The sequence below is a fragment of the Vespa crabro genome, chromosome 6 (assembly GCF_910589235.1).
Source record: "Vespa crabro chromosome 6, iyVesCrab1.2, whole genome shotgun sequence".
Classification (NCBI taxonomy): Eukaryota; Metazoa; Arthropoda; class Insecta; order Hymenoptera; family Vespidae; genus Vespa; species Vespa crabro.
Window position 1 is genome coordinate 8,371,839 of NC_060960.1, and position 27,500 is coordinate 8,399,338.

At 28.3% G+C, this 27,500-nt stretch overlaps 6 protein-coding genes across 17 annotated transcripts in view; 3 read left to right on the forward strand and 3 right to left on the reverse strand.

The window, feature by feature from the left end:
- LOC124424740 (uncharacterized peptidase C1-like protein F26E4.3) overlaps positions 1–9,357 on the forward strand; it is a 17,416-nt gene extending 8,059 nt beyond the window's left edge. For both annotated transcript variants that reach the window (XM_046964196.1, XM_046964197.1), the window contains exons 2-8: positions 5,875–6,152; positions 6,247–6,310; positions 6,453–6,651; positions 6,790–7,085; positions 7,218–7,417; positions 7,610–7,761; positions 7,848–9,357. In XM_046964196.1, the coding sequence (XP_046820152.1) occupies positions 5,876–6,152; positions 6,247–6,310; positions 6,453–6,651; positions 6,790–7,085; positions 7,218–7,417; positions 7,610–7,761; positions 7,848–7,967 (1,308 nt within the window). In that variant the 5' untranslated portion in view covers position 5,875 and the 3' untranslated portion in view covers positions 7,968–9,357. The remainder of the gene's footprint in view (positions 1–5,874; positions 6,153–6,246; positions 6,311–6,452; positions 6,652–6,789; positions 7,086–7,217; positions 7,418–7,609; positions 7,762–7,847) is intronic.
- LOC124424741 lies at positions 7,968–11,326 on the reverse strand. The gene is made up of 4 exons (XM_046964198.1): positions 10,966–11,326; positions 10,649–10,830; positions 10,116–10,487; positions 7,968–10,018 (listed from the first exon to the last, which is right to left on the reverse strand). Exons 1-4 carry the CDS (start codon positions 11,282–11,284, stop codon positions 9,785–9,787), a joined length of 1,107 nt encoding a protein of 368 aa, XP_046820154.1. The 5' UTR covers positions 11,285–11,326; the 3' UTR covers positions 7,968–9,784.
- A 735-nt stretch (positions 11,327–12,061) lies between these two features.
- Positions 12,062–14,063, forward strand: LOC124424894 (60S ribosomal protein L15). The gene is made up of 5 exons (XM_046964464.1): positions 12,062–12,160; positions 12,520–12,700; positions 13,215–13,351; positions 13,447–13,557; positions 13,765–14,063. Exons 2-5 carry the CDS (start codon positions 12,529–12,531, stop codon positions 13,957–13,959), a joined length of 615 nt encoding a protein of 204 aa, XP_046820420.1. The 5' UTR covers positions 12,062–12,160; positions 12,520–12,528; the 3' UTR covers positions 13,960–14,063.
- A 187-nt stretch (positions 14,064–14,250) lies between these two features.
- On the reverse strand, positions 14,251–15,513 carry LOC124424895 (actin-related protein 2/3 complex subunit 3-like). 2 transcript variants are annotated; one of them, XM_046964466.1, is made up of 4 exons: positions 15,356–15,513; positions 14,864–15,040; positions 14,537–14,732; positions 14,251–14,468 (listed from the first exon to the last, which is right to left on the reverse strand). In XM_046964466.1, exons 1-4 carry the CDS (start codon positions 15,359–15,361, stop codon positions 14,314–14,316), a joined length of 534 nt encoding a protein of 177 aa, XP_046820422.1. In that variant the 5' UTR covers positions 15,362–15,513; the 3' UTR covers positions 14,251–14,313. The 2 variants fall into 2 exon arrangements, with proteins under 2 accessions (XP_046820422.1, XP_046820421.1); XM_046964465.1 differs by lacking the exon at positions 15,356–15,513 and adding an exon at positions 15,140–15,288.
- Positions 15,514–15,579: 66 nt separating this feature from the next.
- Positions 15,580–18,775, forward strand: LOC124424892 (anaphase-promoting complex subunit 2). Its single transcript, XM_046964463.1, has 8 exons — positions 15,580–15,806; positions 15,908–16,346; positions 16,416–16,654; positions 16,751–16,931; positions 17,032–17,257; positions 17,373–17,557; positions 17,653–18,198; positions 18,328–18,775. Exons 1-8 carry the CDS (start codon positions 15,735–15,737, stop codon positions 18,765–18,767), a joined length of 2,328 nt encoding a protein of 775 aa, XP_046820419.1. The 5' UTR covers positions 15,580–15,734; the 3' UTR covers positions 18,768–18,775.
- Positions 18,776–19,091: 316 nt separating this feature from the next.
- Positions 19,092–27,500, reverse strand: part of LOC124425213 (protein held out wings) — a 71,237-nt gene continuing 62,828 nt past the window's right edge. For all 10 annotated transcript variants that reach the window (XM_046965255.1, XM_046965250.1, XM_046965253.1 and 7 more), the window contains one exon: positions 19,092–23,734. Coding sequence is in view for 1 of the 10 variants with exons in the window: in XM_046965256.1 (XP_046821212.1) it covers positions 23,721–23,734 (14 nt within the window). In the remaining 9 variants the exon portion in view is untranslated. The remainder of the gene's footprint in view (positions 23,735–27,500) is intronic.

The window sequence follows — 27,500 nt, forward strand, 5'->3', positions numbered from 1 at the left end:
ACAGGAGGTCCATGCTACTACAGTCAGTTTATTTTCCCGAACACTCAAGGGGGATGTCGAAACGCATTTAGAAATATACAAACCGTTCTCCGACGTATTGATCGTGCTCTTTCTTCTAAAATCGAATTTCTTCTTTATTCTCTTCTGTCATTTTGCAATTTAATAAAACAACACATGTTCACATATAAACATACAAATATATATATATATATATATATATATATATATATATATACGTGTATGTATGTGTACTTATCTTAAACCTGTAAGTTTAAACAAGAAACAGTAGTTGATGATGACAGTAAATAATCATGTAATTCGTTGTGTAATATCGATTATTCCCATTAGTGTGTTTGATTATAGCGATTATTCGATGACGTTTCTCTATGTGTTTATGTATGTCTCTGTATGTATGTATGTATGTAAGTATGTACATATGTATATATGATTATATGTTATGTGTATATTTAAAAACGAAGATAATATATTATCGTTTCGATGTAAAGAACTCATGTCTTATTCTCACTGTTAATATCGCAAAAAAAAAAAAATTGATTACAAATGATATTATCGATCTGACGTACAATCGAATAGCGTAATAATGCTCACTCGATTAATACCGGCGAATGGACGATGGTGCATCACCGTGATTCACGATATGCGTTGTACGTGTCTTGTGAATGAATTGTTCGTCCCGGAAAGATAGACATCGTGCGCGTGTGCGTGCGCGTATATGTTTGTATACGTGCGTATATGCGTGTATATGTGAGTGTATATGTGTGTATATGTGCGTGTATGTGCGTGTATTTGCATATGTATGAATTCCTTAAGTCATCAGATTCTTACCAGAAAACGATCAATTGTTCAATCAGTTCGATTGAAAAAGGTCGAATAATTCAAATACCATTGAAATGAGACATTTAACTGAACGTTTGCCAACTATCTCTATAAAATTTCTGTATTGATCAAGACGGATGCCTTAACGATAAATAAATTGATCGATGGAATATAGGAAATCAAGTATATGTTATATAACCTTCGGGCAAATCATTTTTTATAGAGATACAGACAGGGTTAAAACGTTACCGACGTTTCCTTTGAAAAGATGATCAAAGAGAGGCGAGAAATAGATATTTTTTAAATCCAATAATATTCTATTTCTTTTTTTCTTTTTTTTTTTCTTCTTTTTTTTTCTCTTTCTTTTTTCTTAAGAATTATTTTACAAAGCAAATAACTAGTCCTTCCTATACGTTCCATTCTGTGCAATTTTTCTTTTCTTTCTTTTTTCTGTTTTTTCTTTTTCAAAATTATCTTATGAATCTTCTCTCTTCTCTTTCTTTTTTAGTTTTATGTAATTTTCTGTTTTTTTTTCTTTATATATATATATATATATATATATATATATATATATATATATATATATATATATATTATTTTACAAAATATATCCAATCTCCACTTTCGTTCTGTTCTATGTAATTTGTTGTTTTTTTGTTTCTTTAAAGAATTACTTCATACATTATTTAATCCCTTCGTTCTGTTTTCTAGAAAAAAATTTATTCTGCAAATGAATACAAAAATATCATTTTATTTAACGTTTTGCAATGAGAATCCAACTATCTGTCCTCTTTGATCTTGTTCCGTTTCTTTGAACTGGCCTCTTGTCGAAAAGTCGGTCACAATTATAGGCTTCGCGATATATAAAGGTTACATAGCTTTCCGTTGAGAGAGTAGTCATTGAATAAATCCGTCTCTGACGTCACTCACATTGATACTAGCTAAAGCGATTAATCGATGCAAATATGTAGTAAATCATGACGGAGGCAATACAATGACGATGATGTCGTGCCAATTTATTCTCGATACCTACAGATACAGGCGAGCGCGCGAGAGACATACACACACACACACACACACACATATACATGCACACGCGTACACACACCCATATACATGTACGTACAAGTATTTCGATCATTGACAACTTTCAGTTATGACTTCGAATTAAATTCTAACAGATATTTTATAAATACTTTTTAATATATGATCGCATGACGTGACAAAATTATCGAATAATATGATTAAGTTTAATACGCAGTGTAAGATCTGTTTAATCTTTTTAATTTTTTTAATTAAATTTAAGAAAAAAAATTAAGAAGAATATTCATGATAATATAATTCATCTATTTTTTTCTTTTTTTTTTTTTTTTTTTTTTTATTACTTAACAGTTGTAATACTTCCTTTTTTTTTTTTTATTTTAAACGAAGATTATATACCAAAAGATTAAGAAATAATGAGTTTGGTATTCCATTAAAAAAAAAAAAAAAAAAAATAGCCAGAAAAATAAAAATAAAACAATAAAAGCATAAAAATAAAAAATAAAAAAATCAATAAATTTCTCAATGAATACATATATTACATACACACGCGCGCACATACACATACGGTATACACATATGGTATCGTAATATGCGAAATCGTATGTGAATTTTAATTACCATAAATAAGCGAGTGTCTTCTCATTGTCATCTTGATTAGAGTGAATCAATTCTTGTCTCTTAGAATTTTATATGTTAGAAGAATAGAAAGTAGTAGGTGGTCGGAATCATATCGCGACCTCAGTGATGACTTAATGTTAATGAAACTAAATGGGTCAAGAACGTTTTGCTATGCGCTCTAATCGTTCCCGATAGCGTACCACTTTTGTTTCACGCACCACGCGAATCGCGTTATGTGCATACATACATACATACATAGATACATATATACGTACTTATGTACATACATAGATACATATATACGTATTAAGACATCTTGCATTTTGATTTTTATCGATGCAAATTCGGAGGATAACGTCGTAACTATTTCATTATTTCTAGACTTGATTTCATTCATCATAGCGATAGTCTTACGTAATATATAGACATTTATTTTTATTTTTATTACAAATTAAAACAATTCCTTTCTTTCCGTTACCGTTTTGTTTTTGTCCTACTTTTTTTTTCCTCTGTCTCTTTGTGTGCATGCGTGCGTTTTCTTTTTCTTTTTTTTGTTCTTTCTTTTTTTTTTCGTGTACGAGGTCGAAGTCAATGACCCTTTTAGAGAGAAAGGAGAGAAGAAAAAAAAAAGAAATCTAACCCATTTACATACATTTCGTTTCTCTAGATTAATAGAATCATCAGGGTAAACATTATAACGCTCTTGCGTGTTCGCAAATGAGTCAGAACCATTGTATGTAGGTATATATGTATATAGAGATCTAAGTTAGTTATCAAGGTCCTGCCTTTAAAGCGGTCCATTAATTTATAAGTCTCTTAGAGAATTCCGGTGCCTTAACCTTGGTAATCTTAGAAAATGCGTCTGGAATTGCGCCAATTTTCTGAATGAACAGTTAGAAGTTTAAATGGTCTATCTTAGTCAGTATGTCAAGTCTGTTTATATCGAATCGAGTCGAAACATGTTGACTTAAGAGCGATATTTTTGGTATCATTATGTTATTATTCTTGAATTATTAGAGTGCAATGATCGAGTACCAAATATATATATATATATATATATATATATATATATATATATATATCCTAAGTTGCTATTTGAAAATACATAGAAAGTGGTATAACTCGAAACGTTACAACTCGTACGAGAAGATAAGTTTTCTAAGTTTTACTTAGTCTCGTAAATTTTAACGATATTACTTTGGGAAATACGATTTATGAGTTTTGCAATGTGGTAGCTAAGAAACTATATAGAAGTCATCGAGCTCTCGTTTCTCAAACGGATCGATGAGACGTGACTACGGTTTACGATACGTTCGCGAGTCCAAGGAACCCCTTATCGACTGTCATTGATCAATTCATGCGGCCATTCGCATCCGTTAGCTCTTCTGTTTGCGTGTATATATGTATCTGTGTGTGTATGTTTGTATGCGTATTATGGATCGAACTGGTATAACGACACTTATCTTCTTGCTTTACTCCTTATCGGTAAGACATGAATAAGGACGACTTAATGCAATATTCTGGCTCACCTCCAAAAACCACTCCCATCTATTAGAAAATCGAAATGCAATAAGGTCGACTTTGACACTTGACAATTTATACTCCATTGTTATATTTGACACTCGATCGTTTTTAATCCGTGGCTGTTTGTATGTTTATGCGTGCGCCCGTACGTGCGTGCATTCGTGCGTGCGTTCGTGCGCATGTGTATGTATGTGATTCTCATTAACATTTAGAATCACCAAATTGATCATTCTTATCTGAATAAAATGAATTTACAAATCAATTTATTTATATCATATAATCCAGATAAATGTCAGTTTAATGATATTTATAAGAGTTATAAATGTCAAATCATCATATATGAACTTATCGAATGGTTTTTATTTTAAATCGATAACACATCTCTTCTTCTCTCTCTCTCTCTCTCTCTCTCTCTCTCTCTCTCTTTTCTATACTTTTTTCATTTTATATGCATTTATACATAGATATCGATTAATTTCGCTGGAAATGAAGGAATAAACATCTTATCAATCATTATTGCTGTAACAAGACCTTTTATGAATTACTTTATAATTTATCTTACATACATGTATACATGATGTATAATAATTAATTTTATATTATGTATAAAATGAATTTTATATTATGTGTATATATATATATATATATACACATACACACTCACACACAATGTAATGAAAAATCATAAGATTTATTTATACATATATGATTTATTGTAAACGTCAAATTGATCAATTCGAGGATGTATTATTAATATAATAAGCATTGTTCCAGTCTGGTAAATTCCATCAATATTATAATGCGACAGAATCGTTGTAGAGAGTAGGTGATCCGTGATAAACGTTTTTTTCAATAGACGAATTAATTAAAAATATTAATGGAGATGAAATAGAATAGATCGTATTCGAAATATTATGTCAGAGACAGCTGCTTTTATAAAATAGAAAAAATTTTATCAGTCATTAAGTTGAAAAGGATCATTGACAATAATTCTCATCGTTTTATTATTCAATTCACGTATGGATAAATTCACTAACAGTAGTACAGTGTTCGGTAACAACTGGCAAAAGACTACAATTACTTTGCCAAGTTTGCATTGTGTACTTAAAACGCGTCACCACAGCTCTTTGGAACGACTTCAAAGCTACGTTCCGCTTGTTAAATAGTCATGCAATTCGTCATATGATTATTGGTATTCTCAGAAGATGATGGAATCTTGTATAACGTTTTCGCATTGCTCTTAAATGATATAACATGATTTCGTTAATCACGAAAAATGCGAAATACAGAGATAGGCCGTGTATATGTGTATTGGTCTATTTTTTACTAATAAAAAATAGTTTTTATCTAATTTTTCGTTTTTTTTTTCTTCTTCTTCTTTATTTTTGAAAAATAATATTTTTTCGCTTTTGAGTAAGAAAATTTTGAGAAATGGTCCTTATCTCGTTGACATTTTTACCAATAATTATTGTTAATTAATTATATTTTATTGTCAGTATTTTGTTATTACGTATGACAATAATAATAATAAGTATTGCGCCTAAAAATAGGCAATACTACTTACTCTATTGATAATATTGTATGCGACTTTTTAAAGATCCTGTATAAATATTATTCCGTAATGCACATGTGTATGAACGAGTTGCCTACCGCTAAAGGGTTTAAAAAAGATCATTTTTTAAGACTACGGAGTATGTTGTGAAGCCTGCTTTTAGGCGTCATACTTAATACTCCTTATATTAAATATTATATTTGTTTGCACGTTAAATATTATTTAATGATTTATAAAAATTTTATGATTTATAAAAATCTTTTTGTTCAATTTATTAATAAGAAAAAGAAATTTTTCAGGATGTGGATCTTAGCAGTCGTTGCCCTAGCGTACTTTTCGTCGCTCGCGAAAGCGATACCAAATTATTTCGGACTACCTCCTGGTCCATATTGTGCTGGAAGATATCCAGCAAGGAGATGTTGTGAAGGACGACAGGATGACTGTAGTGCACCGATATTATCGACGACATGTTATTGCGATGACTTTTGTGATCGAGACAGAGAAGAAGATTGTTGTCCGGATTATTATTTACATTGCAAAGGCATGCCCACGGAACCTCCACCGGAAGAGGTCAGACGTACGTTCTTTGCGTGTTCCAATAGAAATCAATAATTAATTCCTTTTAATTTAATATTTTTAATACTTACAATAGTCATATTAAATTTTTACAGTTTGTTCCTACGATGGAAGATATTACAATCACAGTCAGATTTTCAAAGTAAATTGCAATCAATGGTAATTAATTTATTATTATTATTATTATTATTCTTATTATTATTGTTATTGTTATTATTATTATTATTTCTATTCTACATATAATTGTAATAAATAATAATAATGAAAATGAATAAAGACGATCGTCCTTGAATTATTTCAGTAAATGTTCGACGTTAGGTAGACGCGCAGAAATTCTTTGCGAGAAGAATCGATGCCTGATCGAACCAGATTTTCTAGAGGAACTTTATATGGAGAATAATGCGTTAGGTTGGCAGCCTGGAAATTATTCGAAATTTTGGGGAAGGTCTTTACAAGATGGAATACAATATCGATTGGGTACATTAAATCCGTCGCAATCGGTAAAGATTACGTTTATTTGATATCATTAAAAAAAAAAAAAAAAAAAAAAAAAAAAAAACGCCAAAGTAACAATAGAAAAAGAGGAAGAAAAAGGAGAAAAGGAAATTATATTTTTATTATAATCATTCTACTTATAGATTTATAAAATGAATCCAGTTAAACGGGTTTATGATCCCGAAGCATTACCACGTAGTTTCAATGCTAAGTCACGCTGGTCTCGTGACATATCTGAAATTCACGATCAAGGATGGTGCGGAGCTTCCTGGGCTATATCAACGGCCGACGTTGCATCCGATAGATTTGCCATCATGAGCAAAGGTCTCGAAGCCGTAGAATTAAGTGCACAGCATCTTCTTTCGTGTAATAATCGAGGTCAGCGAGGTTGTAGCGGTGGTTACTTGGACCGTGCCTGGTTCTTCATGAGAAGATTCGGGTAATGAAATTAAACTAAATGACATTAAACTAAATTGCAAATCCTTAAAAATTTCATATCAATTTGCAATGTAAACGATTTTTATTTTTATTTATTTATTTATTTATCTTTTTTTTTTTTTTTAATTTTTAGATTAGTCGACAGGGATTGTTATCCTTGGACAGGTCAACAAGATCAATGTAGATTACGAAAGAGAACAAATCTGAAAACAGCCGGATGTCGAAATCCACCCAATCCGCTTAGAAAGGAATTATATAAAGTCGGGCCTGCTTATCGTCTTGGTAATGAGACGGATATAATGCAGGAAATCTTAACTTCCGGCCCTGTTCAAGGTAAAGAGAAATTGTTAATTATGATGATTGTTAATTTGTTTGTTAATTTTCTAATTTTTATATTTTAATACTTACTTTAATCATTGGAAATAAATCTTTTGTGTGATTTCGTTTTTTGTTTTCTTTTCTTGTTTTTTTTTTTTCTTCTTTTTTTCTGTCTTTTATTTGTTTAACAATCTCATAAACTTTTAGCAACGATGAAAGTCTATCAGGATTTCTTCATTTATCAATCGGGTATTTATCGACATTCTCGAACCGCGGAGATGTATGAATCTGGATATCATTCGGTGAGAATCATTGGTTGGGGTGAGGATTATCATCGTGGAGCTTTGGTCAAATATTGGGTGAGTATTCTATTATAAAATCATTCGATAAACATTTACGATAAATATGCTTACGATCTAATTTAATTAAATATTTTTAATTTTAGATCGTAGCAAATTCTTGGGGCTATGACTGGGGTGAAAAAGGCCTTTTTAGAATCCAAAGGGGTACGAACGAATGTGAGATCGAATCTTATGTATTAGGAGTTTGGGCTGAAACATTATAATATTAATAGAGTATATATATTTATATACGAAGAACATTGTGACATTTTTCACGATCACTAAATAATATCGGTGCATTTATCGATTCTACTGTCCTCATTGTTTCGTCGAATTTTATATTAATAGATAATTGTTAAATCGCGTTAAACGCAGATACAATAGCCATTTGTTAAATATCTGATTTGGTATTTTTGTTATTCCGTTTAAATCAATGCAAACCAATGCAACAAATTTATATTGTTGCCATAGTTTAATGCTTATGGTGAAAATATCAAAGTACAAGTATGAATAAAAGTACAAGCGAAACACAATAAATAATATCAATCATATAAGGATGCGTTAAGAGAAAGAAAGAAGGAAAAGAAAGAAAGAAAGAAAGAAAGAAAGAAAGAAAGAAAGAAAGAAAAAGAAAAAAATAACTCCTTATGACAAACAGATTACCATATGTACAATGTACCAAATTGATATCATCCCAACTCAGGTTTATACCTACATACATACATATATACATATATATATATATATATACATACATACATATGTATATATGCATATATATAATACATATTTTTAAGAATCATAATAACAATATACCATATTACACAAATTATTAATATACTGCCAATCTTTATAACGATACAAAAGGACTGTGCGTAAGTGCGTGCGTGTACGTATATGTGTGTGTGCGTGTATGTGTGTGCGCCTGTGTGCGTGTGTGTGCGCGTGTGTATGCGTTTGAATGTAAGTAAGTCGACATTTTGAAATGTCTTCGTTAAATAATTTTAATGTCAAATCATTAATCATTCGCAAAATTATTTGACCGACTGCTTGTTTTGCCACGTCAATTTACAATTTACTTACATATATTACAATTAGTTTAGAAATAATTTCATTATATTATCTATAATTTTAATTAGATAATTTCGAAAAATTAGCGAATTTCGTGCTTTCTGCTTTTTTACTCATATGCAGATCATATAATTTTAATTAATATTTTATATTATATCAATCATTATATACGCGTGATGATAACGAAATATCCAATTATGGTAATTCTAATAATTACATCGAAAAATAATGTAACTCATGTAAACTGGATTGTATACGAATATCATATTTTACTCAAGTATACGTGTAGTATATATATATATATATATATGAGAATTAGCTTCCATAACTGTTTTATCTAAACGCGTCAGTATTTAAGTAAAATGTTAATAGAATTCGAAATGAATTCTTTGAAATATTTTTGTTACATGCAACGCCACGACTATCCTAATCATGTCTTTAGTTAAATAGTAAAATATTAAGCATGTCCTTTTATGCCTCGTGTATGTCCCTTGTAAGTTATTACATGATTATTTTTGAAATAAAAGAATTGATATACATCAAGTCCTTCTATTGATTTTCTAATACTTAATACTTCATTGCTAAACGATCGTTCAAAATTTATATTTTAATTGTACACATACACACACACGTACACACACACGCACAAACGCATATGCACGTGTTCATATATATATATATTATAAATATAATTTAATTAGAATTACAATTCTTCATGTAACAATAATATATATATATATATATATTTATTTATTTGTTTATAATATAATCTTAAAATATAACAAATTAAAAGATAAACTCGAATTAAGAAATTAAATAACTTTGGTATATAAGAAAGTTCGTAAATAATTCATACGAGTATTAAAAAAAAAGCATAAATTCGTAACATTTATAAACGAACCGAAGTTAGCCATTTTGCAATTAACACGTTAATTGAATTTACATATATATATATAACTTATTTTATATTTTATACCACAACACTTCGTCTACTACTTTTACAATGTGGACTATAAATTTCTAATTTATCTTTCGGAGTATTCATGGCGGAATAATCAATTGGAAAAGGTATACTGTTTCCACGTGCGATACAAGAGTCTGTCATTCCAAGAAAATGTTCACCCGGTCCGAAAGGACCACGTCCAAATAAAAAATTTGCAAAAATTAATTGATACTGTGGCCAACCGAGAGGATGATCTCCATTCTGAAAAATGATCAATCCATCAATATTATATCAAATATCATTTGATATAATTTAATTAAATTGAATTAATAAATCCAATCGATTATTGTCCACTCACAGAGGTCATCGAGTTATAGGCAATGTCAATACATTTTTCAATTCTATCCGAATCAAGACCAACGACCGAACCATAAAAATTGCTAATCTCCTCCTTGCTGATCTTTCCATTTCCCGTACCATTAATAACGAGGAAAAATATTTTTGGCATCATTTTAATCCAAAACGGTAACTCATTGTAATTCGTTCCGTTAATTGGCGTTATTATTTTTGTCCACCAAGATAACCAATCGTCAAGATCGATTTTTCTCGTCTGTTGTTCCAGTTCATTTTTATTTTCAGGAAATATCAATGAAGCAAATCCTTTTTCGACTTCTAACAAACGTAAATATTCCGGACCGTTCCAAGACCAATCGGCGAATCTTCGTAATCTCTTTACAAATACGAGAGATTTCGATGATACATTCTGTTTCTTTTTTCTTTTTTTTATTTGTTTTTTTCTTCGTTTTTTTTTTTTAACTCCGAAATTGAGGAAAAAAAAAGGGAAAAAAAAGGGATAAGAAAATAGATCATTTCTATGAAAGAAAATACTACCTCGGATAATATCCCAAAATCCTTTCTAGTGATAAAACCATCCTTGTCGTGATCCAATAATATAAAGAAATGTGAAAGTTTATCACGTTGTATAGGCGCCAATACTTTCGAATGTCCTCTTTTGTCAAAATGTTCGATCGCTGTTAAACTATCGTCGCTCGGATAACGACTCACCCAAGTTGCTGTTATTTATTATATCGCGATTGCAATTAACGATATTAAGTATATGAAAAATGGATGATTGTTTGAAAAATTGAATTGGTAAAGAGAAAAAAACGAAAACGAAGAAGTAAATAAGATATCCTTATTGAACTTACTCCAAACGTGTACGCTCCAGCCAGGATGTTCGATCTCTTTGGTAACCGTTGAAGTTTCAGTGAATACGTCAGTATTACTAGGTACTGTTCTCCATCTTTTTAATAAATCTTTTGTTCTATCACGAGTCCGATCGCAGGCTTGCCGCCAATTTGTAATAAACTTTCTTGGTACTTTAAGCGAGGCGCTCTCGTCCAAACCGAGTTCTTGACTACCACCAGAACTACGAGCGCTTGATTCGACATCATTATTTTGATCCAAGTTATCCGAACCAGATGGGTAATAAATCGGATCTTTTATGCTACCTGAACGAGTATCCATGACGAACTACCTCGCTATTCTCGACTCCTCAGGGTGACTCCCCTAAAATAATCAATTCCTCGATGTGAGAGGTCACCAGGTCGCTCGATAATGTGTCGTGTTGTCGTTATAACACGCATACCTGGCCCACCTTTCATTCATGGCCAACAACATCATCCACGTTTCGATTTCGTTTCATTTATCGATTTGGATTTCGATGGTGTTTTTGAATGAAACGTTTCTTCTTTTTTTCTTTTTTCTTTTCTTCATCGCGTTATTCCATTCTTTTTTTTTGTTCTTCTATTTTTTCTTGTTTTCTTTTTCGAGAATTTTGGAATGATTACAAAAGAAAAATTTTTTTCATTACTGTTAAACAATAGGAGAGACACCAGAAAGTAATCGATTACTCGTTAAGATATTATCTGATCGTTACTTAGAACGATCGCGATATTATTACCTTTGTCATCTTTTCAAATTATATTTATATAATTAACTCGTTGACACTCGTTTTATTACATTGCTTTTTATTTGATGATATATATTATCCTTTTTTTTATAGTTAGTACATAGTTCTTTTAAATTGTCTTACATACGGTATCATTTTTATTATTAAATTATAAAGGATATATCATATGAAAGAATAATTTTAATCAAATTACATACGAAAACATGATTCCAAATTCGAAATATTCAAATCATATAAATTTTTGTTTATTTCGTTCAAATTTCTTTTCAAATAATTACCGACGATTTCTATATGTTTTAATTCGACATAGAGGCCTCTAGTAGAGGAATGAAATAAAACGCAGGGACTGCCATCTATAATATCGTTTCTATCACTGTCTCATGCAACCATATTCAAGCGGCAGGTCTTTCCTTCTGTTCTAATCGCGTGGGGTGAGTGTAGTACAATTAAAATCGTGTTATATCGTGAACATCTTAAATTTTGCTCAAATCAAAATATAAAAAGATTTATTCCTGAATTTGATCGTATAATTTATCGTTATGATTTTATTATTAATCTTTCGAGAAATAGTTTGCTCTTATTAACGAGAAAGTTAACCTTCAATATATTTTTTCACGTCCATATTCTTTTATTCGAAATCTGTGTTTTGATAGTTTTATTTATTACATAAATAAATATTTCTTTCTTAAATTATTATTATTATTACATTTACAATTACAATAATCAAGTGGTTTTGTTGAAATATTGTGCAAATTTTGTAACATAGTAAAATTATTTTTTTGTCATGTAGGGATTCACAATGGGTGCATACAAGTATATGCAAGAATTGTATCGCAAGAAGCAAAGCGATGTACTCCGCTTCTTGTTGCGTGTTAGATGCTGGCAATATCGGCAATTAACAAAAATGCATCGTGCTCCAAGACCATCCAGGCCTGATAAGGCACGCCGCTTAGGATACAAAGCTAAGCAAGGTGAGACCTATATGTATAAGTGTAATAACAAAATATTCAATGGTATTCAACAAACAAAATCTTTTCGAAGACATTGTAGTATTATAGAATTGAATACGATAATTTTTCGACTATACAAAATTGAAATAGTTTCCGGTCTTTAATTCTTTCAACCAAATATTATTTTGGACCGTACTTTCGATTCGGCAGTCATGGAGATACATGCCAACTTTTCCTATTATTTCTTTTTTTAGATGTGGCACCTTTTATACCGCACAGTTCCTACCTTGGGGGATGAAATTGACTCCATGACTGCTGGTAAACATACGATTGTAATTGAAAAATTTTTAATTAGAAAATAATACTAAAGTGTCTTGAAATATATTACATGATGAAACATCATGCACCACTCTTACAGTATTATGGTGATTGATTTTTAATATGATCTGATCTCATTTTTTATTGCTAATTTTAATATATTATTAAAGTCATAATCATTATAAATAAAAATGATATTTTATTTTCAAATTACTAGGCTTTGTCATCTTTAGAATTCGTGTACGTCGTGGTGGACGTAAACGTCCTGTACCAAAAGGTGCAACATATGGTAAACCAAAAAGCCATGGTGTAAATCAACTTAAACCTACCAGAAAATTACAATCTGTGGCTGAAGTAAGTATATTTTATTTAAATAGCTTAATATAATTTTATTATCTATAGATAACAAATTAATAAGTAAATTAATATTGGATATTTAATGCCTTTAGGAACGTGTTGGTCGTCGTTGTGGTGGTTTAAGAGTATTAAACAGCTATTGGGTGGCTCAAGATTCATCCTATAAATATTATGAAGTCATTTTGATTGATCCTGCACATAAGGTAATTTTGTTTTTGTTCTAACAAACATATATTTAAAAAAAATATATTTATGTTATTCAGTGATGAAAACTTTTATCTAATTGTGAAATAAGATGATATTTAACTTCCTTGGATGTCTGAAACGAATATGCATTTATATGTATATATATACATAGAAAATATTTTATATAAGAACAAATTAGAATGCCCTTTTCTTTTTTGTTTTAGGCTGTTCGAAATGATCCTAAAGTAAATTGGATATGTAACGCAGTACATAAACATCGTGAACTTCGTGGAAAGACCTCAGCTGGTAGGAGTTCACGTGGCTTAGGTAAAGGACATCGTTATTCGCAAACAATTGGTGGATCACGGCGTGCTGCATGGCTTCGAAGAAATTCTCTGTCGCTACGAAGAAAGCGATAATTATTTTTTATTGTTTGTCATTTACATCATTAAAAAACACGATACATCATTTTATTGTATATTCGTATTGTATCAATATAATGGTGTATCCTGTGAAAAATAAATGTCTCTTTCTTAAATATCATTCACCCTTGAATAAATAGATATCACGATATTAAAACGTAGAATATGATTTATGGATTTGCAATTTTTTGCAATATTTCTATAAAAAAAATATTCTTATTTGGTTCACATTATTAAAGTATTATATATATATATATATATATAAAAATACGAAAAAAGAAGATAAAATTTGGTAATGAATTTTTGTATTTTTATTCACATACATTTGAAAACAATAATCTTAAGATAATTTCATTGCCCAGGACCGGATAACGATTTATCCATAAACTTCTTTTTTGCAAAGCAGAGCCACCATTTACTAGGTTTTCCATCCTTGCCATAAACTTTTTCTACCAATCTTGCTGCTGTCTCCTGTCTGATTTGTTGTAGATATTGTCTCATTAAATCTACAAAGGTTATATCAATTATTATCAATTAAATGATTTCCTTAAGAGATATTTAAAGATATATTTACCAGCTTCTGCGGGGGTATTAGGTTTGGCGTAGACGGAATTCAACGGAAAACCAGGATCACCGGGTATATCAAATTTAGAAATTGCCAGAGAAAACATTTCACTGGTTGCTTGATTCTGATTGGCACATTTTTGTAACCTTTTCAAGCATTCAGTAATATATAAGGTAATGTAAATTAAAACTCTATCGGCTTCACTCTACGACAGGAATAAAAAACAAAAAAAACAATGTTTTTCTTTTTCTAAGTTATATAAAATTAAAGATAATGAAACAATATTTACATTAATTAATATATATTATTATATTTATTTTGCAATAAATAATATACCTTAATCTCATATGTTCTAAAAAATACATTTGCCTTGAAGAAATTCAACGCTTCATCAATTATATCTATATCCTTATTGTTTAAAGGTGGTGCAGGACCTCTAAATTCGGTTTTAATTGGTAAAAGGGCCATATTGCCGATGGTTGCATTACTTTCCGTGAAACTAGAATGATACGCCTAAAAGTTGATAATATATTAAAGTATAATTAAAATAATAAAAATTAGGTTGATATAACCATATTTTTGATATAATAATCGACGAAATAAAATACACACGATTGAATTGATTTCCCATTCCATTGGTATAAATATAGAGATTATTTGTACGATAATATCTTACAAATTTGTTTACAAATAACTTATTAATACCAAAAATGAGATGGAAAATGTCAAATATAGTTTGTTTATCAGAATGACAGGGTGACACCCTTTTTATCACTTGACTTCTGTAGTGTATTTAAAATAAATTTATAATAGTCTATCGTTACTTACAGGCATCTTGGAAGATTTAAAACAAGTACTTATTATAGTCTTTTTCAAGCTTTTTATACATATCACGAGAAATATTTATTATCCTTATGACTAATAACAGGAAATAAGATACGTGTCAGACATTTTCGAACCATCGTCTCAAGCCGAATTCTGAATAAGTAACCATCCATATTTGTATGGACATAAGACGCCATCTGGTGTACGTTCTTAAAAAATGATTGCATCTAGAAAGAAACAAAACTACGTTTATCGTTGGATAATCATTCTATTCTAAATATTACTTTAATACTTGAAATTGTAAACACACTTGTAAACATTTTATTCCTCGTTCTGTACGACAATAGTGATATAGTGATCATGTATTTATAATTTATAAAAGATGGCCGATGCATGTACACAGGAGGATGTGCTATCTCAAATAGAATATGCATTTCCTATTATTAAAGAAGAGGTATAAAACTTTGTATATTCCTTTTTTTTTTTTCTTTTTCCTTTTTTCTTTTTTCTTCTCAATCTTTTTATATCTAATAATTGATAATTTTTATTTGCCAGATTCAAAACGATTGCACGGATGAACAATTTGCCACAATAATTGAACAAATAAGAGTATTGAAATTGACAAATTTTGTTAAAGATATAGTACTTCATCATATAGAATATTATATTCGTCAGAAAGTAGCACCAACGTTTTGGAAGAAGTTTGTAAATATTACAAGTGAACAAGAAGGTTTTGAATTCTTCAAAAGTGCTGTGGATGGTTTATACATTAGTTTAACTGAATTTTTACCACTTTTAAAAAAGTTGGAATATCTTCAATATGAAGATACTGAAAAAACTATACTTCAGGCTGATAATATTTTATCAAGATTTAAACTTATCGTTAGGTCTACATTATTAAGTCAGTTACCATTGGATCATGAACATATAATAGAACAATTTTATAGAATAGCATTTAATGTATTTTGTAATTCGGATAATAGTTCATTACATGGTAATAATTGAAAATATTATGAAATTATCACGTTTTATATGTTTTATTAATGTATAATATTATTTATAGATTCTAGTGGAAGTGATACGACACATTGTGGTGGTTGTAATCAAGAAATAGATAAATGCCAATGTCAGATGATAGTATATATGTTTCATGAAACTAATAGGAAATTAATTGAATTAGAATTATTAGAGAGATTAGTGGGCAATGTACTTACATCGTTAATACACATTCGTATCAAATGTCATGTAAGCGAGACATGTGACAGAGTATTTGATATATCGCAACTTAAACCATTGGAAAATGTAAGCATACGTATTTATCATTAAATTTTCCATATAAATTCTTATAAATTTAATAAAAATTACTTAGAGATATATAAATATTTAATTTTATTTCAGTGGCTTGAAACTGTTGTTATGAATTGGTTGATAAGGATATATTCAGGAGGATTTTCAAAAACTGTTTCTTTGAGCGATGATATTCGTGACGCCGTTATTAAATTCAAAAGAAAATTATCTCATTATTTATATGAGACATACACAAGAATTAGAATCGATCAATTGTTTAATATCATAATAGGTAAATGACAATTTTTATAGGATATTTTAAATAGATATATTTGTTGGACATCAAATCTTTAATATAAAACTATTATTTACATTGAGAAATATTTATTTAGAATATCCTGATTCACAACCAGCAATAGATGATCTTCGAATTTGTTTGGATAGAACGGATCTACGCAAAGTTTTGGTGGAAACATTACAGGAAGCACTTAAGACTAGACTTTTACATCCAGGTGTCAATACTCCAGATATATTAACAGCATATATTGCTGCTATTAAAGCTTTGAGACAATTGGATCCAACAGGGGTGCTTCTTGAAACAGTGACAGAACCCATTAAGTAAGTTATATATATTTAAATTAAAAGAAAGATATTAATTATATATTTTTCAGAAAAAAAAAAAAAAAAAAAACATTTTACACAATTAATTATATTGTAATATTTTGTATTTAAGAGTCTATTTAAGAAGTAGAGAAGATACAGTAAGGTGTGTTGTTAGTGGATTATTGGACGATTCACCTAGTGATTTAGCTGATGAATTAGTGAAAGGAGAATCCTTGCAATTGGACGATGGTTCAGCCGATGAGGAAAACGAAGATTGGGAAAAATGGGTTCCTGATCCAGTGGATGCTGATCCTGGTAAATTGTTTAGTGTACAAAAAGAAAAAGAAAAAAAGAACAAAAGTAGATTATTCTGTGATCTTTTTTTTTTCTTTTTACATTTTCTTTTTCAGCCAAATCTACGCAACGAAGGATGTCTGATATAATTTCAATGCTAGTTAATGTATATGGAAGTCAAGATTTATTTGTTAATGAATATCGCACGTTATTGGCAGACAGATTATTGTCTCAATTAAATTATCACACAGAACGAGAAATTCGTCATTTAGAATTATTGAAAAGAAGATTTGGAGAAAATCAATTACATTATTGCGAAGTTATGTTAAAGGACGTGTATGATTCAAAAAGGATAGATGGAAATATTCAATCGGACACAAGTTATAGCTTAGAAAAAGAACATTTTCCAACGTCCGCCCTAATATTGTCTGCACAATTTTGGCCACCGTTTAAAGAGGATTGGAAATTGGAATTGCCTAAGATTGTACAGGACCAATTGAATAAATACGTGAAGGCGTTTGAAGCTTTAAAGGGAAATAGAACTCTTTGTTGGAAACCACATTTAGGAAATGTCAATCTTGAAATTGAATTGAAGGATAGAAAATTGGATATAAATGTAACACCAATACATGCTACGATTATATTACATTTTCAGGATAAAAGTAAAATAATATATTTTAATACTTTTTTCAATAAATTTTTTTAATATTTCCATAATTTCTTTAATGGCTTGATATTGTATTATATATAATTTTTTTTCTTTTTTTTTTTTTTTCTTTTTTTTTTTTCAGAGGAATGGAATTTAGAAGAGTTGGCACAAGTGATGCATGCTCCAGCGACGGTACTTAGACGGAAAATAACTTTTTGGGTTTCTCAAGGACTTTTAAAGGAAATCTATAACGACGTTTTTGTACTTCAAGAAGAAAGTTCATCGAAAAATAGAACTTTGGCTGATATCGTCGAAGAGGAAGAAGCTGAAAGTGTAATGGCTTCTGCTAGTGATCAAAGAGAAGAAGAGTTACAAGTTTTTTGGTCGTACATCGTTGGAATGTTAACTAATCTAGATTCTATGCCATTGGAAAGAATTCATCAAATGTTAAAAATGTTTGCATCTCAAGGCCCAGGTGCTGTAGAATGTGGATTACCAGAACTAAGACAATTTCTTGATGGAAAAGTTAGAGAACATCAATTATTATTTTCTGGTGCTCTTTATCGACTTCCCAAATCGTGATAAAATTAATATAATTTATATCTTTATATATTGTTCCGGTTGAATTTAATCATATATTATACATTTGTTTTATATATATATATATATATATATATATATATATATATATATATATATATGTGTATTTAAAATATTTAAAATAAAAAAAAAATGAAAAAAAAAAAAAAGAAAAATCATATCATTGCCTTTAATGTGATTTTGAATGAATTATAATTGTCCTTTTGTTTACTTTTTGCGTATGCTATGATTTTATACATATTAATTGCTTATATGTATGATTCAGCAGAGAATTAAACGTACAATTAAAATAAAAACAAGCAACACTGTGATTTTTTGGATTTATTCAATGAATGTTAGTTAAACCCTCTAATGCTAACAGTTGTGTAATAAAAATATTTCTCTCGTGCGCATTTCAAACACAGAAAGTAAGTGTTAGTGATCTTTTCTACACTTGATTTGGTAAAGTGTAGTGTATGTACATAGATCGTAAACTGCACCATTATGTGTGTTCATAATTTAACGTATGTATTTATATACGTTGCATTTTTCACATAATAAACATTGCTACGAGAATAAAATAATACTTTAATAATGTTGAATATTGTATATAGTCAAATTAGTCATATGAGATAAAGCTAGTCGTCGTATTACTCGACTTTTTGTGAGCAATTCTTTTATCATTATTTTATTAGCACAAACTCTCATATACATAATAGTTATTTAATTATTGCCAATAATATTTGTGATATTTTTCTAATATGATTCTTTTTCTTCATTGATCCTAATAAAAATTTATTTGCATATCATCTTCTTTCATATTCATTGTCAAAATAAATATTTTGATTATCTATTGCTGCTATAGAGAACAGAGTTTTCTTTTCCATCGTAAAATATTAGACTTTTTGGTAAAAATAAAGCTAGTTGTGATGAAGTTTTTCATATATATTTATCTAAATTTGTATTTATATATATCCTTTGAACACGATTTTAGCACTTACATTATCTGTGTAAATTCAATAGCCATTCTCGGTTTGATGCTTTCTTTGTACTTTTTACAGTTTAGCAAAAACCGAAATGTTTTTATGGATGTAACTGAGTTTTATATATATTGCAGATTGTGATATCTATTTCTTTGTTGTTTCTTTTTTTTTTTCTTTTTCTCTTTTTTCCTTTTTTACATATACGTATATAATTAATCATTTATTTTGCAATTTCATTGCAAATTATAAATTCTCATGGGTAATATAAAGTACTAAGTTTTTTGTTTTTTTTTAATCAGATCTTACAGAGATTTCAAAAAAATTAAAATTATCTGTGGATTTATCCTTGCTTACACATTAATATTGCCACATATCCTGCACATCTTATCGACAAATAATATTGTCAACATTAAGATAAAATATGAAACTAAAAAATAGACATAATATAAATTTCGACAAAAAAAAAAAACTATTTAACTCTATAACGCAATAAAAGAAAAGAACTCAGATATATCATAATTTCTAACAAAATTGCTTGCACGTATATTATATAATTTCTTAGATATAATTTATATGTGCACATATATATATATTTATATAAATATATATTAAATGAAGTATAAATAAACGATGCCTACGATTGTTATTGGTTTCGTAAAAGAAAAGAAAAGAAAAGGAAAAAGAGAAAAAAAAAAAAAAAAAAAGAAATGCGCTAAAAAGTGATTCATAAAGTCGTTTAGATTCGTACACATAGATTATTAGTAATAGATGTAATTTCGAGAAAAATAAAGAGATAGACGATAGTCCGTAATAAATGCTTTTTAAATACTCGATGTATTACATTAACGATAAAATTATAAATCGAGGCATTACTTATTTATACTATTATTTAAACTTTTAACTATCTCAGCATATACGTATAATATGTTGGTAATTGCATAACAGCACATATAGAGAATGACCTTTCTATTGCATATAATATGCATAAATGTTTATGCACGTAGATGCAGGTAACATAAACAATATATGCACTCTTCAAACTTATATAATTATATTTATATAAATATAAGACAATGTGATATATCATATATATATATATATATATATATATATTTATATATTAGATATATATATATATATATTTTTTTTTTCCATCGATTACGTATGTGATAATAAAATAATCGAATATTATTATTTCACATTGTGAGTTTAAGTAGATTTCAGATCACTTTTATATCATAGCTGTGTGCCTTTTAGCATCTATGTACAAGAAAGACAAGCTACCAGTGTCTCTTGCGAAGACTCTTTCTCTCGACGGATAGAACCTCAGAATATAATATAAACTGAATAATGAGGCAGAAAATTTTACATTTGAGATTAACTATACAAAGAAATTAACATATACTAAAAACTCTTACAAATACATATACATATGGCAGACCTAAAATTCAACAGAGTGCAAATTAATATATGATGTTAATCAATATTAAGTAAATCAATCTCTCACGCAATCGCTCTCCTGCACATATGAACATATTACATACATGTATTTATATATCTTAATATAATATATAATATAATATAATAATATATAATATAATATAATAATATAATAATAATAATATTAATAATAATATTAATAATTTTGCAGCAAAAAGTGATAACAACAGATCTATTCATTATTTCATATTATTATTACCCACTCTGCATCTCGTCGCATTATCATACGCATTAAAAAGCATATGCCTCTTGAATTGCCCCTATTGTTTTGAAATGATTATTAAGATCAACATAAAAATTGTCATCTGGGAAATTTCTATAAACTCAACAAAATTTAACGATATTATAATTACTTTGATTCGCCGTTTATAATAAAAAAAAAAAAAAAAAAAAAAAAAAAAAAAAGTATTTTATATACTAATATATATCTGACTATTTATGGTCGTAATATACAATATGCATATAAATTTCATTTGTTAATGAACAAGGGTATTTATATACCTTTTTAGCGTTTACTATTAGATTTTGTATTTTGACACATTGAAGTATAGCATAATCGTTAATAATTGAAAAAAAAAAAAAAAAAAAAATATCAATGAAGGAGAGAAATACATCTGCGTTTATAATTCTGTATCAATATTAACTTTGAATTTTGGCACAATTTATATACTTCGTATATAATATCGACTCGTTCATTTTTTACTTTTCTTTTTTTTTTTTTTTTTTTTTTTTTTTTGACAGGACTGAACGAATATAAATAAAAATCGTTTTAATTTAATTATTACATATTCATCCAACACAGAAATATAAAAGTTAATTTTGCAATCGCTTTCCCTAAGTTTTTCGTATAGATTTGCTATTGCGTGATACCTCTTTGCTATATTTAGAAATTAAAAATTAGAAATTAGAGATTAGAGATTAGAAAAGAAAAGAAAAGAAAAAAGAAAGGGAAGAGAGAAAAAAATAAAAAATAAAATTCATTGACGTCTTCCACACGATCTGCTTTTTTCTTTTTGTTTTTTCTTTTTTTTTCTTTTTTTTTCCTTTTTTTTTCTTTTTTTTTCTTTTTTTTTTTTTTTTTTTTTTTTTTTTTTTAAGTTGATACCGTCGCTCGCTTTCTTATGTTGCTGCATCAGCAGGTAAGTACTGGAAAGCCAATATTTATTATAATCTCGCCGCCGCTCATGGAAAATGTTCTCTTAATATGTTTACATATATATATATACATATACATACATATATATATATATATATATATATATATATATGTGTGTGTGTGTATATATATATTACTTTTTTATTGATTTTTCATAGATTTCACCGACCATCGACTATACCGTTAATTTCAAAAGTTATCAGTAGCGTTATCATGATAATTTTGCTGCTAGGATTTTGTCCTAAGGAAGAAAAGCAAAAGAAAAAAAAATGTAGAGAAGAAAAAAAAAATAGAATAAAATAAATAAATAAAAAGAGATCCAGACATCTAATTTAGTACAAACATCCGGGTTGCTGTTGTTGTTGTTGCTGTTGTTGTTATAGTAATTATTATTGTTGTTGTTGTTGTTGTTGTTATTGTCGTTGTTGTCGTTTATGTAAATACCAAAGAGAGATAACGAATAAAAAAAAAAAAGCCGAAAAAGAAGAATTGTAACGATAATAAGAAGAAAAAAAAAAAAGGGAGAACAATTAAACGCGCGCAACAACTCTGATTCGTCCGTATGAAAAAATGATCGATCAAACGTAAATTAACATACTCGAAATCTGTCCTTAGGTTTTGTTGTTAAAATCATTTGAAACGTTCGATCCTAACACGAAGATGTAATATATATATATATATATATATTATCATTGAACGCAGACAAACGGACGGAGAAAAAGATCTAATAACGTTATCCGATTTGATAGTACGTGTTATATGCATTATACTATCTCTTAGAATGCCAATAATATGATAAGAGAGCCAAGGACTCTATGTTTATGTATATATTAGATGGGAACAAGAGTTCGTAGAGGGTCCTTTTTTTTTCTTTTTCTTTTTCTTTCTTTCTTTCTTTTCTCTTTCTTTTCTTTTTTTTTTCTTCATACACAGCGATCATAGCAAAACTCTACGAACTTTTCTTCCTAATCAAATACATATATTTATGTATGTGTAGATAGATATGTATGTATGTATGTATGTATGTATGCATTTATCTACCTATCTATCTAACTCTCTATCTAAATAACTAACTAACTAACTAACTAACTAACTAACTAACTAACTAGACTATCTGTCTATCTCTCTAACTATCTAATCTATTAACGAAAAATACGAATTTGTTTGAACATCAAGAGGATACAGGATGGATAAGCTTGACGAACAGGGCTGGTGACGCGGACGGCGAAGGTGGTGTCGGCTGGTTGATGAATCGATCGAACGCGCGGATGCTGTTCCAGAGTCCAGGTGTTAGCACGGGGCGAGTGGATTCCATTGTTAGCACTCCAAGCCTACAGGCCATGGGCAACCAGGGTTAACAAGAAAGAAAAGAAAACAGTTTGTTAGTATTTTGATTATGACTGACCGACGTTAACATTTAAGTATCTAAATAGCTTTTGTCAGCTGAGAAGATATGGTTAATGGAAAGCAATGCTCTTGTTTTATTTATTTATTTATTTGTTTTTTGATATATTTCTTTTTTCTTTTTTTATCTATAATACGTATGATTTATTATATCTCGCTATAATAAAAGATTAAAACATACAATACTCGTGAGTGGTTAAAAGATGAATTTTTTCTATTTTGGTTTTTTCTTTTTTTTCCTTTTTTTGAGAAAACGAAATAACATTCTCCAATTATTTTTCCCCGTGAGAAAGTAATTTACACATAAGTTGGTTAATATAAACACACGTATCTAATTTTGTTTAATTCCGTGATTAACGACGAGATAAAAGGGTTGGGGGGAGATAGAGAGAAGTAAAACTCTATGTATGAAAGATGCAAAAGTGTGAGAGAACCAGCAGCATTGCTTTACACTTGTGTAACTTGTAAATAAATATTAGTTTGAAGCGTGTGTGATTCGTACATATCGTGATAGATTTAATCTCGACAAATAACATATCTTAAGAAAAATTTCATTCGTCTACACAATATGTCACGATATCACATTGTTGTTTTTGTTGTTGTTTTTGTTTTTGTTGTTTTTGTTATATTCGGTAAACATATTTTTCTGTCAGAAGAAAAATATCAGTACTTTTTTTCTTTGTTTGTTTGTTTGTTTGATACACTACATTCATTTTTTTTTCTTTTTTTTTTTTTTTTTTTTTTTTTTTTTTTTTTTTTTTTATTAAATATGGCTCATGTACTCTCCCCGCGCATAGGACAGCCACAAAGACTAAGGCATTCGTAAAAAAGGATAAGTGACTAAAAATGATAAATGGCATTTACAAAATACGAATACAGATTAGATGTATCGATAGAGATGCAAAATTATTAAATATATAGCACTATGTATATATACATATTTAAATATATATAAATATTGTATGTATATATATAAAATATATATATATATATATATATATATATATAGTCATCGCGTCATTACACATGTAAATCGTTATTTTGACATAACATTATTGGTTTCATACAAAAGGCAGCTTTGGGTGTGCACCTGCCACCAAAAAACTGCGCCGCTAATTAAAAATGACATTATACATAATGAAAATACTAATGCATCGTTATTTTGTAATATTATTATTATTATGTGTGGAATCATATTATATTAATTATAGTGATTAATATCCCATCAGCAAGCAGGTGTCAGAGGCTCATGAGTTACGCACGTGCCATAATGTAGGACAGATCTATAGTACAATTCCAGGCATTTCAAGAAAGCAATATTATTTTTTTTGTTTTGTTTTTTGTACAGTATTAACTAAAAAAAAAATATATATATATATTTATATCAAAATATAACAAAATATATGCCTTATATATATATATATATATATAAATATATATATATATATATATATATATATATATATATATATGCGTGCGTATGCGTGGACTTCTTTTTTTTACGTCCATGTAAAATTTAATATGATTGTACATACATAGATTTGAGTCGAATAGATGCGTGCGTGAGTGCGTGTTCGTGTGCGTGTGTGTGTATGTGTGTATGTATAAATATATAAAGGCACACGCGTATACACACACACATATATATATATATATATATATATATGTATAACAGAATCAAAGTTAGTGTCAACTTGGCCATGTGGAGCATTTTTGTTAGTCTTATAAAAGATGGTGCAGTTGTGCAGTAATTTTTATGTAATGGATGATATTGCATCTATGATAAAAGGGTGTCAATATATAAACTGTGAGAGAAAAAAAAAATATATATATAATAAAGAAGTAATGTTAGTGCTAGTACAAAAAAAAGGATTGGACACCATCTCCGACAGCATTATAGTCTTCACTTAATTTCTATATATATATATAAAAAAAAAAAAAAAAAACACAAAAAAAAAATAATGAAAAGGCAAAGTCGAAATACCTATTTCTGTCTTCAAATAATCGCGTTGCGTACGTACGTAGAAAAAAAGAAAAAATACGTAAAGAAAATACAAAAAATAAATTAAACAATTATCGTCAAATTTGAGCGAAACATTGCTAAAGCTTGCAAAAAAAAAAGGATAAAAAAGTTACTAACAATTTTCTAGATATTAATTAAAAACACGTCATCTAAATCATAAATACATTATACTCCTAGATTGATATTAATCTAAATCCTGAAACTGATATCATTTTCCTAATTTAGGCGAACGTATCACATAAGGAAAGCAAACTTAGATATATATATATATATAAACTTCCTGCAATTACAAATTATATATTATAAAACCTTCGCACATCGTACCGCGTTACCATCCCTGAAGTCTTTTGTACGAATCAAGAGATCTTTCATTCATATAAATATTTATTTCATTCATATAATAATAATAATAATAATAATAATAATAATAATAATAATAATAATAATAATTAATAATAATAATAATTAATAATAATAATAATAATAGTAATAATTAATAATAATAATAACCATGTGTGTATATTATATATATATGTATGTATAATTTTATATACATTTTAAATGGAAGGTCAATAAGTGTTCCACAGGCACAAGTTGCCAAGAGAAATATATATATATATATATATATATATATATATGTATGTATATATATATATGTATTTGTATACACATATATATATATATATGTGTATATATATATATATATATAAAAGAAAATGCAAAAAACATAATTTCCTAGAAGCATTTACAATAAAATACGGCGACTGATAAATCTTATTTTACTTTAAGCACCAAAATAAAATATTTCACTGTCCTCTCTCACACAAACACCACGCTGCCCCTCCTTATCCTGCTCACAAATAAATAAATATCGCTTTTTCAATTTTTCATTCTTTCTACTTTCTTTTTCAATTTTCATTTTGTTATATTTCAATCCTCGATATGCGTTGACGCTAAAAAATTTGTTTTTAATATATTCGATAATCGATATTATTGAAAAAAACAATGCTCTCTTAATTTACATATGTAAATATATGTATTTATGTATATATTATGCGGATGGGGGGGAAGGTGCTCACCCACATTGTACGTACGCTGGAAAATTTTTTCTTTTCTTTTTATGGCCTTAATAGAAAATAATAACCATAATAATAATTATTATTATAATGATAATAATAATAATAATAATAATAATAATAATAATAATAATAATAATAATAATAATAATAATCATAATAATAATAATAATAATAATAATAATAATAATAATAATAATACATTTGACGACTGGAAGACTTCCTTCCTAATTGCTTAGACCTAAGAGCGGGGAGTTACGCCAAAGTATATACTAAAATTATTCTTGATTATATTCTTCGTGTGTGAGATTCATTATTATTTATTTTTTTCTTTTTTTTTTTTTTTTTTTTTTTTTATTTAAATAATAATACTCTACTTCACATTACCGAGACTTAGGGCCAAGCGTATATATACACATATATATATATATATGTATATATATATATACACATATATATACATTTCGATTGATATTCATTTTTTTTCCCTGTTTTGTATAGACACTAAGAAGATGTATGTAACGTAAATTTACGTGATTATTCGTTCTTTTATAAAAAAAAAAAGAAAAAAAAAGGAAAGAAATTAAAAAATTA